Below are 16,832 nucleotides of genomic sequence, written 5' to 3' on the forward strand. Positions count from 1 at the left end.
TATTTTTCACAACAGGAATGAACAGAGTACTGACTCACTCTAGGTTTGTGGTAAATTGTAGATCACTTTCTGCTTAATTTAGCCTGAGTCCCTGTCATCATCTTTCTCCTCTAGCTCTCTGCCTTCTTAATTATCATGTCTTCACCAAACATCCTTCAGCCTTGAATAGGCCTAAGTACTTAGAATGAGTGACAGCACTCTTGTGTGGTGCTGGGGATGCATAACCCCTTGGACAAACACTTGGTGATCTGTGCCAAGAGGCTGAACGATTGTTCAGGCCTCAGAGCCATGATTCCATTTCTGGTAGCATATTCTAAGGAATTACGTACCATGCACTATGTGTGAAGATCTTTAGTCCAACATTAGTTATAACAATGGAAAACTGAAAGCAACCCAAATGCCCAAGAAAAAAATAATCGTACTATATCCATTGGGTGACATAGTAGGAAGCCATATAATAAGCAGTATAGGAAAATGTTTGCTAAGTTAGATGAAAAGATCAGGATACAAAATAGCATGAGCTGGGAGTTCCCTGGCGGCCCAGTGTTTAGGACTTGGGGCTGTCACTGCCATGGGCCCGGGCTCAATCCCTGGTCAGGGAACTAAGATCCCACAAGCCCTGCCCCACAGCACGGCCAAAAAAATATATATGTATATAGCCTGAGCATTCTCCAGGGGTGCAGTCAGCAAAATAAACACAATTCCCTCATTAACAAATAAATTGGAAGAAAAAAAGGAAAGGGAGAGACTTACACTTAAAAGAAATTAAGAAATCTGTCAACCAAAAAAGCCTTATCTGGGTCCTCATTCAAGCAAACCAACTTTTAAAACTATATATATTTTATTAAATTATTGAGGAAATTTGAATACTAACTATTCAAATTGATGATCTTAATGAAATATACATTTTAAGGCATGATATGGTACTGTGGTAATTTTTTCAATAAAAAACCTCGGGCTTCCCTGGTGGCGTAGTGGTTAAGAGTCCGCCTGCCAGTGCAGGGGACACGGGTTTTAGCCCTGGTCCAGGAAGATCCCACATGCTGCAGAGCAACTAAGCCCGTGAGCCACAACTACTGAGTCCGCGAGCCACAGCTACTGAGCCCGCGTGCCACACTACTGAAGCCCCTGTGCTTAGAGCCTGTGCTCCACAACAAGGGAAGCCACCACGATGAGCAGCCTGTGCACCACAACGAAGAGCGGCGCCCGCTTGCCACAACTGGAGAGAGCCTGCGCACAGCAGCAAAGACCCAATGCAGTCAAAAATAAAATAAATACATTAAAAAAATAATAATAAAATAAATAAATAACCTCCTTATCTTTTGGAGATAAATACTAAAATATGTGTGGATGAAATAATATGATGACTGGATTTGCTTCAAAATCATCTGGGCTGGGGATGGGGGAAGGGAATAAAAGAAACAAGTTGGGCCATGAGGTGATAATTATTGAAACTGGGGGAGGGGAACATGAGATTCTGTTTGAAATTGTCCATAATAAGTTTTTATAAACCTGCATATGCATTAACGATTATGATGAGATAAAATAGAGTAACACTGGTAAGATCCTGGCCCCAGACTGCCAGGGTTCAACTCCCATCTCCTGTAGTTACCAGCTGTGTGACCTTAGGCAAGTCACCGAACCTCTCTGTGCTGCAGTTCCTAAAAATGAAGGATGTTGATGATCATGGTGATACCCACCTCATGTTGTTGTGAAGATTAAATGGGTCATTAAGTGTGAAGCATTTAGAAAAATTCCTGGCACATAGCGAGTACTCTATATATGTATCAACTTTTGTTAATCCGTTCCACATTTGAGTGATATTTGAGCATCTACTTTACTAGGCTGTGGAAATTCAATAAAATAAAAACAGATCTTGTGTTAGGATGGAGGGTTTGGGGGTGATCTTTTTCATTCTCTAGTTTCAAACTTTGTGTAATGTGAGATTATTCGTTTTAAATTTTTTATGAAAACTGTTTGTGTTTTTAAAACAGAGTGAGTCACCTTTGCAGGCTCTCCCTGCCCTCTGGGAGCTCCTTAGTCTGCTCAAGTAGACGTGTTCCCAGCCTTGGGGTATTTCCATCTGGCAGGGTGGTGTGGCCTCTGCTTGCCACAGATACACTGTGTGGGCCAAGATAGCAAACACGGGCAGGGTAATAAGCTGGGAGTACATTCCTGGGGTGATGGTAGTGGTGGGAAGTGAGGAGGTGGGGCATCAAGAAACAGAGCCCCTTCTTCTGACTCCTGGGGGAATGAATGGCACCCCTCCATTCTTGCCACCTCCTACTCCGCTCCAATTCATTCCTGCTACCCTCCGGCTCCCCCCACCTCACCTCCCCACTTCCCGAAGGGGAGGTTTTGAGGTCACACCCAGAGCAAGTGCGACGAAGCAAGGAGCTGTTTATTTCATTGGCAGTTGTTTTTATTTGGGTGGGGGTACCATGGGCGTGTAGTGGCGGCAGAAGGGAGGGGGCAGTGATGCTGAGCAGACAGAGCACTGAGAGCTACCAAGCTGATGAGAAACAGGAGGAGGTGTCAGGACGGGCAGCATTGCCAGTGGGCACTCCGCTCTCCTCCCCTCGCCCAGCCCTGTGGTTAGCTATTTTGGGCTGCAGAGGGAAAGAGTCAAGGCTGCCAGGGCCTCCAGGGCCAGAGCCAAGGCCAGAGAACCAGAACCTCCCTCTGGGAACCAAGAGCGGCCTGTTCTTTAGGAACCCCTCAATCTGCATATTCTCTGATACAGACAATTGAGATTTTCTCTCATGAAATAAAACCAGTTTAGAAAACTGTAAATATTACAGATCAAAAGGGCAATGGATATAAAAACAGTAGCTTCAGGAAAAGCTCCCCTCACATCCTTCCAATCGCATTACTACCCTTAGCAGGCCTCACCTCTTTAGAAATTCTGGGCGGTCACTGCCCCAGATCAGCTTCCTCCTCTTCCTAACACAGCTCCTCCTTCAGTGACAATCACAGCCAACATTATGAGCGTTTGCTGTGTTCCAGGCACTGGGCAAAGGCTTTTACGTACATAAGCTCTCTTAAGCTTTAAAACGGCCCTGCAAAGTAAGTGTTTTTATTGTCTCCACTTTACAAATGAGGAAACTGCCTCACAGTGAGTTTAAATATTTTGCTGAGGGTCACACAACTAGCAGTGGCATTTCTCCCCAAAGTCAATCCTGGACACAAACACTCCTCCAACCATGAGTCCCTCATGTTTCCACAGGTGCCTCGTAAAGACTTCTCTCCTGGGCTTCCCTGGTGGCGCAGTGGTTGAGAATCTGCCTGCTAATGCGGGGGACACGGGTTCGAGCCCCGGTCTGGGAAGATCCCACATGCCGCGGAGCGGCTGGGCCCGTGAGCCGCAACTACTGAGCCTGCGCGTCTGGAGCCTGTGCTCCGCAACGAGAGAGGCCGCGATAGTGAGAGGCCCGCGCACCGCGATGAAGAGTGGCCCCCGCTCGCCCCAACTAGAGAAAGCCCTCGCACAGAATCGAAGACCCAACACAGTCAAAAATTAAAAAAAATAAGTAAATAAATAAATAATATTAAAAAAAAAAAAAGACTTCTCTCCTACACTGAGGGTGCTGTATTGAAGTTACCTGTTACACGTCCGCTTCCCCTGGAGGCTGCCTGCTTCATATTTCTTACTCATATTTGCATTTCCTGCATATACTGAGTCCTCAGTGAACATTAGCTGAAGGAGGTAATAGACCCATACATCCCAAACTACAGTCACACCAAGCCCCTAACCATTCTCAGAACACACCTTACCCTTTCTTGCTCGTGTCTCAGCCTACAATGCCTTTGTCCATCTGGTAGACTCCTACTTGTCCCGCAAGGCCACCCCTCACCTGTCACCTTCTCTGTGAAGCCTTCCCCAACTGTCCAAACAGAATCCACTGCTTCTCCTCTAGGCTCCTCCGACACCTGCAAACACCTCAACTAGAGCCCACCCTAGGCTATCAGGGGGCTGTGTTTGTGCTCACATCCATCTTCACCATTGTCTGGGGGCTGTCCTACTTCTCTCTGCATCCCCAGTGCCTCAGAAGCCCAGGAGGTGTGCGTTGAACAAATGAGAGAGTACATCGGAGGATGGGAGCAGGAGGTGTAGACACCCTTGTCAGTTTCCGCAAGGAACAGGAATGGCAGAGGCCTTTGCTGCCCCTCCAGCCCACACTGCCTAGGACACTGACGTTAGATGGGTCCCTGGCTGACATGATGGGTAAAGTAGCCAGCCCTCCTGCTTTCCTTTTGACCCCCCCCTACCCATGCTGGATCTTCCAACGTCAGGCAGATAGGGTCCTAGAAGCCTGCTGAACTTCCTTCCAAGGTCACATCTTTGGGGCATGGAGTTACTCCCCTTGGAGGAAGACTCAGTCAGCCCAGGGTGGGGGCCTGAAGGACCTACTTTCTGGGACCCTGAACTTGGGAGCCAGGCCCTGACGTGCCTCAGCCTCTTCCGTGTCCCACCATCATAGACACATTGAACGTCAGGCTGGCAGGGATCTCAGAGGCCATGAGGTCCAGAGAATCGAAGGCCCAAGGGAATTGGGAAGGGATGTGCCCAGTGGCACAAATGTCTGATGATCTTGGGCTCCACCAGGCATAGCTCCTTCAGTCCCATGCTCTGGCGTCCACCCAGGCCCTCATCACCTCCCACCTGGACTGTTGCAGCAACTGGTCTCTCTTCCACCAATACATCCCTCACACAGCCAGCAACGTGATCCAAATATCAAAGGTAATTTTAAAACCCTTCAATCGGGCTTCCCTGGTGGCGCAGAGCCCATGCTCTGCAACGGGAGAAGCCACTGCAGTGAGAAGCCTGCACGCAGCAACAAAGACCCAATGCAGTCAAAAATAAATAAATAAATTTATTAAAAAAAAATAACCGTCAATCCATCAGCCATAGAACCAAGTCCTAAATCTTACATGGTGTATAAGACCACAAGGATCTGGTCCCTTTCCACTTTAACTGCAGCCTTTGACACCACCCCTTCTGCTCTACTGTCTAGGAGAAGCCAAGCCTTCTCATGCTCCCTTGACCCTGCACATACTCTGCTGCTTCATCTGATGAACCGAGCCTTAAAGACCCAGCTCAAATGCTACTCCTTGGTAAAGCCTTCCCTAACATCCTGGAAAAGTTAGTGTATCAGGTAGGAATGCTCTCAGTTAAAAGCAACAGAAAACCCAAGCAAAGGAATTTTTGTGACCCTAGGTTGCCATCAGAATCTCTTAAGGATCTTTAAAAAGTCCCATCACTGTACACATGCCAGATCAATTTAATCAGAATCTCTGAGGTGGACCCAGGCATCCGTAATTTTCAAAACCTCCCATATTCAAATGTGCAGCCAAGTTGAGAAGCACTGAAAGAAGCAGGAGATTATTTTTCTCACATAGTGAGTCCAGAGGTGGGCAGTTGCCTGTGTCGGTTGAGCAGCTCAGCAATATCCAGGCCAATGTCTCAGTGATACGCTTCACCTTTCCTTTCGGCTTTGCTGCCTCAAGGTCACAAAAGACTGTAGTTGACCCTTCAAAGCCTGAAGAAAGCTGTACGGAGAAGGGGAGGGCCCAAACCACCCTCTTTTATGAGCAAATCAAAGACTGTCCTAGAAACCCCTTTAGCAGACTTCTGTTTAGACGTCACTGATCACAGTGGACCACGCCCAGCTGCCAAGGTGTCTGGGAAAGTGGACGAGATTTCTGACAAACTGAGAGGACCAATCAATCAGCTCTGTCATGAGGGACGGAGCACATTGCTACTCCCAAAACAGTGTGTGTTATCAAGGAAGGCGCTTGAGAATGGATACTGGAGGGTGGCGGAATACATCACCCCAGGGGCTTCCCTGGCGGCGCAGTGGTTAAGAAGCCGCCTGCCAATGCAGGGGACACAGGTTCGAGCCCTGGTCGGGGAAGATCCTATACCCCGCGGAGCAACTAAACCCGTGCGCTACAACTACTGCAAGCCCACGCACCTAGAGCCCGTGCTCCACAACAAGAGAAGCCACTGCAGTGAGAAGCCCACGCGCAGCAACAAAGAGTAGCCCCCGCTCGCCGTAACTAGAGAAAAGCCCACGCGCAGCAACGAAGACCCAACACAGCCAAAAATAAAATAAATTTATTCAAAAAAAAATACACCACCTCAAAATATGCCACTTGGGCTTAAGGATTATTTTGAGCAGATGCAAGAAGAGCATTCTAATCTCCCCTTTTCTTCCAGAAAACGGGAGACCAAACCCCCATGTGAAAGATGCCCTCCCTGTATGGGGAGAAAAGAAACATTTTTCAATGGAGAATCAAAGCCAAGAGAATTCTGTACAAACAGGTCTTGTTAAAATAGTTTTTCCCTTCCTTTAAGCTCCCCGTATATTTTAGTCACTTCGCTACAATCACTGCTCTTTATTCAACTAGTATAAAAGTATTAATGTTTTACCACTTCCCTAGGTCTTCATTTCCTTATGAGGGCTCCCGTGTCATTAATATAAAATTTTTAAAAAATGTTTTAGTTTAAGTATAGTTGATTGTTTTTTTTGGCCGCGCCACACACCTTGCAGCATCTTAGTTCCCCGACCAGGGATGGAACCCGGGCCCCCCTGCAGTGGAAACGCAGAGTCCTAACCACTGGACCGCCAGGGAAGTCCCATTGAAGTCAAGTTGATTTACAGTGTTTCAGGTGCACAGCAAAGTGAATCAGTTACACACACAGTAGGACTTTACAGTAGGACCTTGTTGTTTATCTTTTTTGTATATAGTAATGTGTATCTGTTAGTCCCAAATCCCCAATTTATCCCTCCCCCTCCAAGACATATAAATGTGTACGCTTTTCTACTGTTCATCTGTTTTATGGTACTTTAACTCCCAAGCCCACCTGAAAAGCCCTAATTGGGTAGAGGTTAAAATGTCGCCCCCCCCCCTCCCCCGACAACACCAGCAGATTCTGCCACAGTGACTTAACCTCTCTCTGGGCTTCACAGCTCTGGGCTTCACACATTGGCTCTGGCAGACATCACATTAAAGGCACTGTGCAGACGTGTGTCCACACATCCATGTCTCCCTCTAGACTGGCAGTTCTTTTTTTTTTATTCTTTCAAAATGGCACCACACTGTTTTACTTCAGCCCTCAAACAACATAAAGAGGTAACAACTTCTGATGCCATGCAACTAACAATAAAGGAACAAAAATTTTTTTATTTTATTTTATTTTTTTTTTAAACATCTTTATTGGGGTATAATTGCTTTACATATTTTATTTTTTTTATTGGAGTATAATTACTTTACGATGTTGTGTTAGTTTCTGCTGTAGAACAAAGTGAATCAGCTATATGTATGTATATATATATCCCCTCCCTCTTGGACCTCCCTCCTCCCATCCCACCCCTCTAGGTCATCACAGAACATAGAGCTGATCTCCCTGTGCTATACAGTAGTTTCCCACTAGCTATCTATTTTACACATGGTAATGTATATATGTCAATGCTACTCCCTCAATTCGTCCCACCCTCACCATCACCCCCTGTGTCCACAAGTCCGTTCTCTACATCTGCATCTCTTTTCCTGCCCCGCAAATAGGTTCATCTATACCATTTTTCTAGGTTCCACATATATGCGTTAATATACGATATTTGTTTTTCTCTTTCTGACTTACTGCACTCTGTATGACAGACTCTAGATTCAACCACATCGCTACAAATGACCCAACTTCTTTCCTTTCTATGGCTGAGTAATAAGGGAACGAAAAACATATTAACAACAAAAACACAGTCTTTGAAAGGCTGCTCACAGCAGTAGGTTGGCAGCAGTGGCAAGTATTCCTGACCAATGGCTTCCAACAAGAGGGGTCTGAACGAACCCCCTCATCTCAGCAAAAGAGCTCCCACATTTTCCCTCGATAGTTTACACACTCTGCATCACGAGTGCCACGCCACTACACTCACCAGACTTTTGTAATTCACATCTTAAAACATGTTGTGCATAATCGCAACAAAAACTGAAAACAAAACAGTGTGGCAGAAAAGTAAACAAATCCAGTGTTTCCAGTAAGGCATCAGGGAATCACTGCTGGCTGCGCCCTTCATTTCACCAATTTAAAGAAAAGTTTGATTTACATCTCTCAGCAAACCCAATATTCAGAAGCTTAACCAGCAGCCTCAAGTTAAAAGTTTAAAAGACAGTCCTCCTTTCTTTTGGTAAATGGTTCATATACAACATGAAATCAAGTTCTACTTTATAAAAAAAACTGAGTATTTTAACAGCAAAAATATATATGTTTGTTTGTATTTCTCTTTTTAAAAAAGACATTTAATAACAATAACTCAGAGGACAGGATTTAACCTTCAACCCCCCACCCTGCCAAGCTGTCTACATGGCACAGATACTTTAAGGCAAAGGCTCCTGGAGAGGCATGTCCGCCTCGGCGGTGGGCTGGGGACGTGAGGGGAACACACTCCACTCCTGCAGGGCCACTTTAGAAAGGCTTCTCCCTCATGTTCACCGAGCCGTCCTGCTTCCCAAAGTAGACTCTCTCCGCCATGCTGATCAACAGGCCCGTGTCCACCACACCTGGGATCATTTTGATAGCTGTGTTCCCTTCACTCCATTTGTGGACCCCGTCAAACTTCCAGTCCAGGATAAAATTCCCATTACTGTAAGTCCCCTACATACGAACCTTCAAGTTGCGAACTTTCAAAGATGCGAACGTGCGTTCACGTGTCCAGTCACGCAAGTTAGTTCACATGTCTGGCGCACATTGTCACACGCGTGCATCCTTTGCAAGTTGCTGTGCTTTTGTGTACTTTACTGTACAGTGCTGTTGCTATGCAACATGAGGAGCTCACTAATGAAGACCTGGTGGAATTGGAGGCCCAGAGAAAGGACAAAGAGAGACAAGAGGAAGAAGTACCTAAAGAACCGAAGAGAGTCGGGATGCAAGAAATGGCAAGGGAATTTTTTTTATTTGAGGAGGCACTGTTAGTTTTGAAGCACAAGACCCGAACGTAGAAAGGTTCACGAAGGTTGCAGCTGCCGTTCAGGATGCAATCCAGTGCTACCATGTCATCTATGATGAGAAAAAAAGAGCTACTACCCAGACATCACTGGATCATTTTTTCAAGAGGGTAGATAGAATTGAATCCAGCAAGGAATCAGAACCTGTGCCATCGACATCAGGCATGAGTGGAATTGCAGCTTGCCCTCCATCTCCTATTGTTGACGATCCTTCAGCTCTACCATCTCCCACCTCCTCTCCCTCCTCCAGTCTGTAACTCTTCTTGCCTGTTCACTCGATGCAGCCCCTGTATGCCAGCTGTTGTACCATACTACTGTACTTTTCAAGGTACTGTACTGTAAGATTAAAAACGTTTTCTTTAATTTTTGTGTTTGTTTTTTATGTATTATTTGTATGAAAGTATTATAAACCTATTACAGTACAGTACTATATAGCCGATTGTGTTAATTGGTACCTAGGCTAACTTTGTTGGACTTATGAACAAATTGGACATATGAATGCGTTCTCAGAACGGAACTCATTCATATGAGTTCTGTTCATATGGATAACAGGGGACTCACTGTTATCCATCACCAAGGGATCTGCCTTGTTGATGGCCATTCGAAGTTCAATCACGCCCCCAAACTTCTGGGTCACAGCTCGGCTCACTGGGACATAGGCCATCGGGATGACCTTGATGGGGGTTCCCCTTGTGCTACTGATTCCCTGAGGTTCTTTGAATCTTTCCTGAAATTGGTGATCACGATGAAGCAACTGGCATTGCCAGCCACAATTTTCTCCTGAGTCAGGCAGCCTCTACTGCCCTTGATGAGATTGAGATCAACATCTACTTCATCAGCACCATCGATGGTGAGGTCAGTCTCTGGGTGTCGGTCCAGGTCACCGAGAGTTCAGCCACACTGCAGGATGAGCTGACGGGCCTGGAAGGAAGTGGGAATACAGACGGGGTTCAGATTCTCTTGTTTCACCCTTTCAGCTATTTGCTGCACAGCGTGGACAACTGTAGAACCATTCCCAATTCCCAGCACTTGGTTATTCCTCACGTGGTTCTCCACCGCTGCACGGCCTGCCAGCTTCTTGGCCTCCTCAGCCTTGGACATGACGGAGGGGGCCAGGCAGATGCTGTTAGCATCCCCGCCACCAGTACTTGTCTAGACCGGCAGTTCTTAACTCAGGCTGCAGGTTAGAAATACCTGGGGAGCTTTTTAAAATGCACCAGGGCCTAGACCCCACCCACAGAGATTTTAACTAAATTGGTCCAGGTAAACCCAAGCATAACTAATTTTAGAAGCTCCCCCAAGTGATTCTAATGTGCAGACTGGGTGAACCACTGGGTTAACCACAGCCATCTGAGACCCTCAGAACAGGGGCTGAATCTTGAGCACAGTACTACTTATAACATGGGGCTCACAGGAAACCCTCACTGAACGAATGGATGAATGAATGAATGGCAGGGAAGAACTTCTGCTCCAACCTTGTCAACCCCCAGTCTGCACTGTGCACCGTCCTGAGTGTGGTTCCTCCCTCCTCTCTGTTCTCCCTTCTCTACTGAGCACTGCACTTAACCACCCTCAGTGCACCACGTCCATGAGCCAGCTGGACCCTCCTAGGTGAGCAGACTTCCTACTTCTCCAGCAGCTGCTGGGCTGGAAACCCCAGTCCCACTCTTTCCTGGTAGCTGGCCTAGTCGGAGAAGGAGATAAGTCACCTCTTGTGTCTTAGTTAAAGCCCCTGCCCAGTGTGACGCGAGAGCAGTGGGAGGGGTGGGCTTCCATGTGCTTCCTCTTCTGCTTTCAGGCCCAATCCCAAAATGGACTCCCAAGTATTCAGTGGCGGAGTGCCTGGCCTAACTAGCAAGCAACCACAGACAAAATGTTCACTTCTCCTGCCCAGATGTAAAAAGTGTGTGTTATCTGATTCCTTGGACAAATGGGAGTCTGAGAAGTGACCCTGTTGATGTCACCAGAATGAGTCAGTGGTAAATACATGCCCACAGATAACATCATCCAGTATCCTACCCTCTGATTCTGGCTTCCATCACGCGTCTGAAATTGCTCGTCCAAAGGTCACCTACAGGGCCAGCTTCAGCGGCCTGCGACCTGTGCAGTCCCACAGGGCCTCACGCCCTGCATTCAGAAGGGCCCTGCACCTGGTTTTACGATGTGCTGTTGTTGCTGTCTTGAAATTCTTAACAGTTTTGAATAAAGGAGCCCCACATTTTCATTTTGCACTGGGCCCTCACTTCTGTTGTCGGATCCTGGTCACCCATAGCCTCTTACAAAATCCAGCAAGGTTTTCCTTCTCAGAAAGGTCTCCACAGCGTATGACTTCAGTCTCCTTTGTGCAAATCTCTGTGACACCCAGTTTTCTGTTCCCTTCCCTTACATTAAAAAAGGGTGGTGTGATGGGGTGGCATGGATGCACGTGATGGTAGGGATCAAAAGACCCTGGGGAATAAGTCGTACAAGCCCTCCTTGGCTCCCGGGCCTGAAGGAGAGTTAACAGTACCAACTTGGGAGCTCAAGGCCCCAGCAAACTAAGAGAATCTGAGTCAGCTCCAATCCAGAACAGAAAATCAGCGTGAAAACTTGTAGATGACCGTACTGGACTTCAGAAACCTTGAAGAACCCCTTCCAACTCCTTGAGGGGCCGTCTACCAACAGTGCAGAGAACTAACGCAGCGCCCCCTGCCAGGCAAGGAGGTCGGGTACCCTGCGAGGAGCCAGGAGATGAGGTCCTCTGCAGAGAGAGAGACAAGTTTTCCAAGGAAAAGGCTGAGGAAAGTTTGTTCACCATGGGAGACGGTGCACTGTAGGAGGGCAGAAGGGAGGTATGGAGCTGAAGGGAGATGAGTTCAGGAGACAGTGGATGTGAGAGGGGGCCCACCCCAGTTCTGCCCCCCAAGCCTGCCAAGCAGGGATCCCTCTGCTCAGCCAGGCTCTGGGCAGAGGGCAGAGGTTCTAAGAGGCAGAGTTTCAGCCCCAGCTGGGAGAGGAAGGATGGAGGATAGCATGTCAAGGCCTTGGAAGGGGAGCCTGAGGCAGGGAATGGAATTGGGGCCCAGTCTTCCCAAGGCAGAGCTCATCAGGGTCCGGGATCTGCCCTCTCTTGGCATCGCCTGGCCAGGCCATGGCTCAGGTATCTGACACCTGGGGCCTGGAGTCATATGCCAGGAAACCCAACACTCTTGGGCCCCAGCCCCCAACTTCCAGCAGCTACAAGCGAGCGAGCAAGGCTTCTGGAGGAGGAACCGGGTCTCCAGAGCCGAGCAGCAGGGAGGCTACTTCCGGGGAGACGGCAGCGCAGGAGAAGGCTCTCCCACCAACAGGGGTGAGAGGCTGGGAGGAGGAAGGAGAGGACAGGGAGGAAGAGTGGGGCGGAGAGGACAAAGCCGGGACGGGCAGAGGGGCGGACGTTCCAGGAGAAAGGGTGAATGGGTACGGAAGCTGGGGCCTGAATCACCTAGCCTAGCTGGATGCTGCAAAGCCCTGTTGCTGATCGGGCTCTCTGGGGCCTACCTGGCCCACCTGGCAGCCATCCAGGTAGGCTGGCAGGAAAAGCCTGTATTCCAATGAAGGAAATCAATACATGAGCAGAAGCAGACACTGAGAAGCCCCCAGACCCAGAATGACCAGTAGGGCTTTGGACCAAGAGACTTCATAGATTAGCCTTCCAGAATCAAAGAGACCCTAGAAGAGTCTCAGGCCCAGGGGACCCTCTACTCAAAGGGCCCAATAAGGAGTCTTGGACCCCAAAGAAGCAAAAAAGCCACCCAGGCCTGAGGAGAGCTCCCAAAGGAGAGGTCTCGGCCCAAAAGGAATCCACAGGGGGACTTCAGGAAGAGAATGCTGGCCGTGGGAATGGAATTCTCTGGATTCATTCTTCATTTACGGGGCTTTTTCTTCCCCAGATCCTACTTCACTCCAGGACTATGCCAATCTGTGGCCATGCTCCCACCAGCTGGTCACCTCCTGTCCCTGCTGCTGGTGATAGGCACAGGGGGGACTGCGTCCAGCCCCCGGCTGGCTCCCCAGGGCTGCTACGTGGCAGAAGAAGCTGGGGAGCGGACATTCCGCTGCAGCCAGGCAGGCCTGAGGGCTGTGCCCACCGGCATCCCTAACGACACCCGCAAGCTCTACCTGGATGCCAACCAGCTGGCGTCCGTGCCGGCTGGGGCCTTCCAGCACCTGCCTGTCCTGGAGGAGCTGGATCTATCCCATAATGTCCTTGCTCACGTCTCAGGGGCCGCTTTCCAGGGCCTGGCGGGGACGCTGCGCCACCTCGACCTCTCTGCCAACCAGCTGGCCTCGGTGCCCGTGGAGGCCTTTGTGGGGCTGCAGATCCAAGTGAATCTGTCTGCCAACCCGTGGCGCTGCGACTGTGCCCTGCAGGAGGTGCTTCAGCGGGTGAGGCTGGCACCAGGCACTGAGACGGGCATCGTCTGTGGCCCGGGAGCCCGATCAGACCTCGTGGGGCAGGAGTTCCTGCCGTTGGTCGAGGAGGAAGAGCTGTGTGGGACGGGGCAGGGCGGGGCCCGGCACAGCACCGACGTGGCCCTGCTGGTCACCATGGGGGGCTGGCTGGTGCTGGTGGTGGCTTATCTGGCCCAGTATGTGTGGGAGAACCGGGATGGGACCCGACGTCCCCTCAAGCGGGCCCCCGCGCTGCCTGTGCACTCTGAGGACTCCTCTACCCTCAGCACCATGGTCTGATGACCAGGGCTACTCTTCCGACCCTGCACCCCACACCCCTGCTCCTATGCCCTCTCCTCTCCTCCCACCCCCTCTGCCTCCTCTGCAGCCCCTTCCCACCCCCAATTCCACCTCCTTCCTCCTCTGTCTCCCCGAAACACCTGATCTCTCTCACTCCACCAGCACCATCTTTGGTGCCTGGGAGTTTTGATGCCGACTCTGGGTCCGGGTTGTGCTAGACTCAGACCCAGAGCTTCTAAGTCCACAGTTATGGGGGGACCCCAGAACAGAGAACGGTGGTAGATGGCCACGTATGCCCACTTGGAGGTAGGAGCAGGCAGCTTGAGAGCGTGGCGGAGGTGATCTCAAAGCCTGCGCCGTATGGATGTTTGAACTGACTCTGCAAGAATGAGGGGGGCTTTGGGCAGAAGAGGGAGGCCCCCAGCTGAAAGATGGTGGACCAAGACGAAGAAGATGTAAAACAACTTCGAATGTCTGAGCAGCGGCAGGACGTATCTGGGGGCTGGAGAAGAGGACGCATAGAGGGGCAAGGGGATGGCGGGACCAAGCTGGCAGTGAGGTCAGAAAGGACCCCGTGGGCTCTTCCTCTCTTCTCCCGCCGCCTCTGCTGAAAAGCTCCCCTCCTCGCCCCCTGCCCCATGCTTCTTGCCTCTCTCACGGCGCCAGGCTCTTCTCCCTGTACCTTCTATTGTGACCCCCTGGCTTAGGGTTCCCTGCTTCCTTTTCCAGAGATTCCCTATCTCTCTGCTCTCTCCTTTTTACCCAGAAGGGCTTCCTGAACCTTTTCCCTTGGCGGAGAAGAACTTTCTGCACTGCCTGAGCTGGGGATGGGTCACTAGAGAGCTGGAAGGGAGGTGGGGAGGTTTCCCATCCCCAGAACATCACTGGACAATCCAATAAAGCCCCTTTATTAATGCCCCGATCTCTTTCTTATCATTCAGTTTGTTGAACACATGTGGCCCCACAGTGCGGAGTGGGAGGGTGTTGAGGCCTTCTCTGCTACCTCCACCACCCCTTTGGTGCGGGTGCTCCCACTGGGCTGGGTGCCAGCTCCTTTCTCCCATGCTACCTCCCAGCTCCTGACACCAGAGCCTGTCTGCCAGGCATGCCAGGGCCTATGCATTAATGATGATGGAATGGAAGAAGGATGGGGAATGGAAGGGGACGTGGAGGGAGGACAACAAGGGAGGAGGGAAGGAGGCCAAAGCCCAGGCATCAGTCTCCAGCCTGCTCGGGGTGCACAGGAAGCAAAGGAAGAGGGAGCCGGTACTCTCTTAACTGTCTGTCCCTTCTCTTAGCGGGAGTCTGAGCAAGGGGTAGGGAGAAACTAGATGTGCCCAAAGTTAGTAAAAGAATTCCTGGGCAGAGGGGGAGGGCAGAGACCAGGTTGGCTGAAGGAGGGGGCCATATGAGACATCCCTATCACCAAATAGGCTTTTCAAGGGACCCAAAGGGGCCAACACTCCCGGCCCCTTGCCCCTGTGAGGGTGGTTCATCATGTGGCTTCCATGGAGGAAACAGCCACTTTGGGAAAGCTCTTGGAACCCGTAGTAGAAACTGAAGATAAGAACCACTGAACCAGGGTTCCACCCAACTTAGAGCAGAGCCTGGGGCAGACTAGGAGGCCACTCAAGGAGTGGCAAAGAGGAATCCAGTCACCTCCCCTAGTCCCTCTGACCCATCCTGACTTCCCTGTCTCCTTTCCAGCCCTGCCCCCTCCTCTCTTGATCCCTGAGGCTCTTCCCACCACTCCAACGCTGAGCTTCCTCACCTCATCCAGGAAACCTCAACTTGACTCATCTCAGAAGAACATGGGACAGCCCCCCATCTTCTTTTCTCATGGGCCTCCCTCTTCATTTCCAGAGGTGCTCAGGGATGGAGGAAAGAATTTGGATGTGGGAAGTTTCAGTCTGTACCTTTGACCGTCCACCCAGCCACATCCTGGCCTGGGCCTTAGAATCCTGGCCCCATCCCTATCAAACCCTCTGTCACTCCCTCCCCTGCCGCTATCAGAATCTGTCCCACTCTGCTCACCCACCCCCTTCTGGAATCAGGCTGGGACTCATCTCCCTAGGTTCTGGGAAATAGATTGTGGAGACCCATGGGGGTGGGAGGGTGGGGGTCGGGTGGGGCACCGTGTCCCTATCGTTGATGCCCATTCCTGGAGGTTCATTCAAATTCCTGTCATCCTGAGCAGCGGAGATAGCATCTTTAAGGTCTGCAGAGAGTGGGTTCCCCTACCGTCACCCCTAACCCCAATGCTCAGAGGTAAGTTCAGGATGGGAAAGGATCCAGGGAGGGAAGCTTTGCTTGGAGCCCAGATCAGGAGGGGTCCTGGAGCCCTGGATAATAAACGTCCCACCAGTTATCATTATGGCTCCCCTCTGGCTCAAATTTCTTTCCCTCTCTGGAGCTAGGACAGGAGGGAAAGGAGAGGGAGGACAAGTGGGGCAAAATATGGGGGGGCAGGGTAGGGAGGTGGCAGACAGGTGCTTCACTGGCTCTCCTCCCCAGGGAGAGACCTCTTCACCCGAGCCAGTTGGGGTCTCTGAGTCAGAACTTGGTGTGAGGGGGGTGTCCAACGCAGTAACTTCAGCTCAGCCCATCACAGGAGACTGGGCAAAGTGGGGCCGCCACAGCCTCAGAGAAGCTCCTGCTAGGACAACAGTTACTGAACCCCTAAGCCCTACCATCAGCACCCTGGCCTCTGGGTTGTGCTTGTCCTCTGGGCAGGCAGGAAGGGGTGGCATAAGTTGTTTCAGCCCCATCCTTATCTCTGCCGGAGACCAGTGATCATAGAACCAGTGTTCCGAGACGCCACGTGGGCCCTGGCAAGGCAGCTGGATGGCCTCGTTTTGGTTGCCTGCTTCTGGACATTCTGTCTGGTACAGAGGAAAGGGGGACACGTTATGTCAAGACCAACCTCTCCCATCGGGATGTGCTGGAGCCAGGAACAAAGCTGCTTCCCTGGTGGAGCACTGGGTAAGAATCCGCCTGCCGATGCAGGAGACACGGGTTCGAGCCCTGGTCCAGGAAGATCCCACATGCCGCGGAGCAGCTAAGCCCGTGCGCCACAACTACTGAGCCTGTGCTCTAGAGCCTGTGAGCCACAACTA

The 16,832-nt window shown here is 50.5% G+C and overlaps 1 protein-coding gene and 1 pseudogene across 1 annotated transcript; one reads left to right on the forward strand and one right to left on the reverse strand.

The window, feature by feature from the left end:
• Positions 1–8,464: 8,464 nt before the first annotated feature.
• Positions 8,465–10,149, reverse strand: LOC114889696 (annotated as a pseudogene).
• Positions 10,150–11,277: 1,128 nt separating this feature from the next.
• Positions 11,278–13,716, forward strand: LRRC3C (leucine rich repeat containing 3C). The gene is made up of 2 exons (XM_029210895.1): positions 11,278–11,347; positions 12,915–13,716. Exons 1-2 carry the CDS (start codon positions 11,328–11,330, stop codon positions 13,714–13,716), a joined length of 822 nt encoding a protein of 273 aa, XP_029066728.1. The 5' UTR covers positions 11,278–11,327.
• The last annotated feature ends 3,116 nt before the right edge of the window (positions 13,717–16,832 follow it).

The sequence above is a fragment of the Monodon monoceros genome, unplaced genomic scaffold (assembly GCF_005190385.1).
Source record: "Monodon monoceros isolate NGI ecotype Baffin Bay Population unplaced genomic scaffold, NGI_Narwhal_1 Super_Scaffold_9, whole genome shotgun sequence".
In the NCBI taxonomy this organism is placed as follows: domain Eukaryota; kingdom Metazoa; phylum Chordata; class Mammalia; order Artiodactyla; family Monodontidae; genus Monodon; species Monodon monoceros.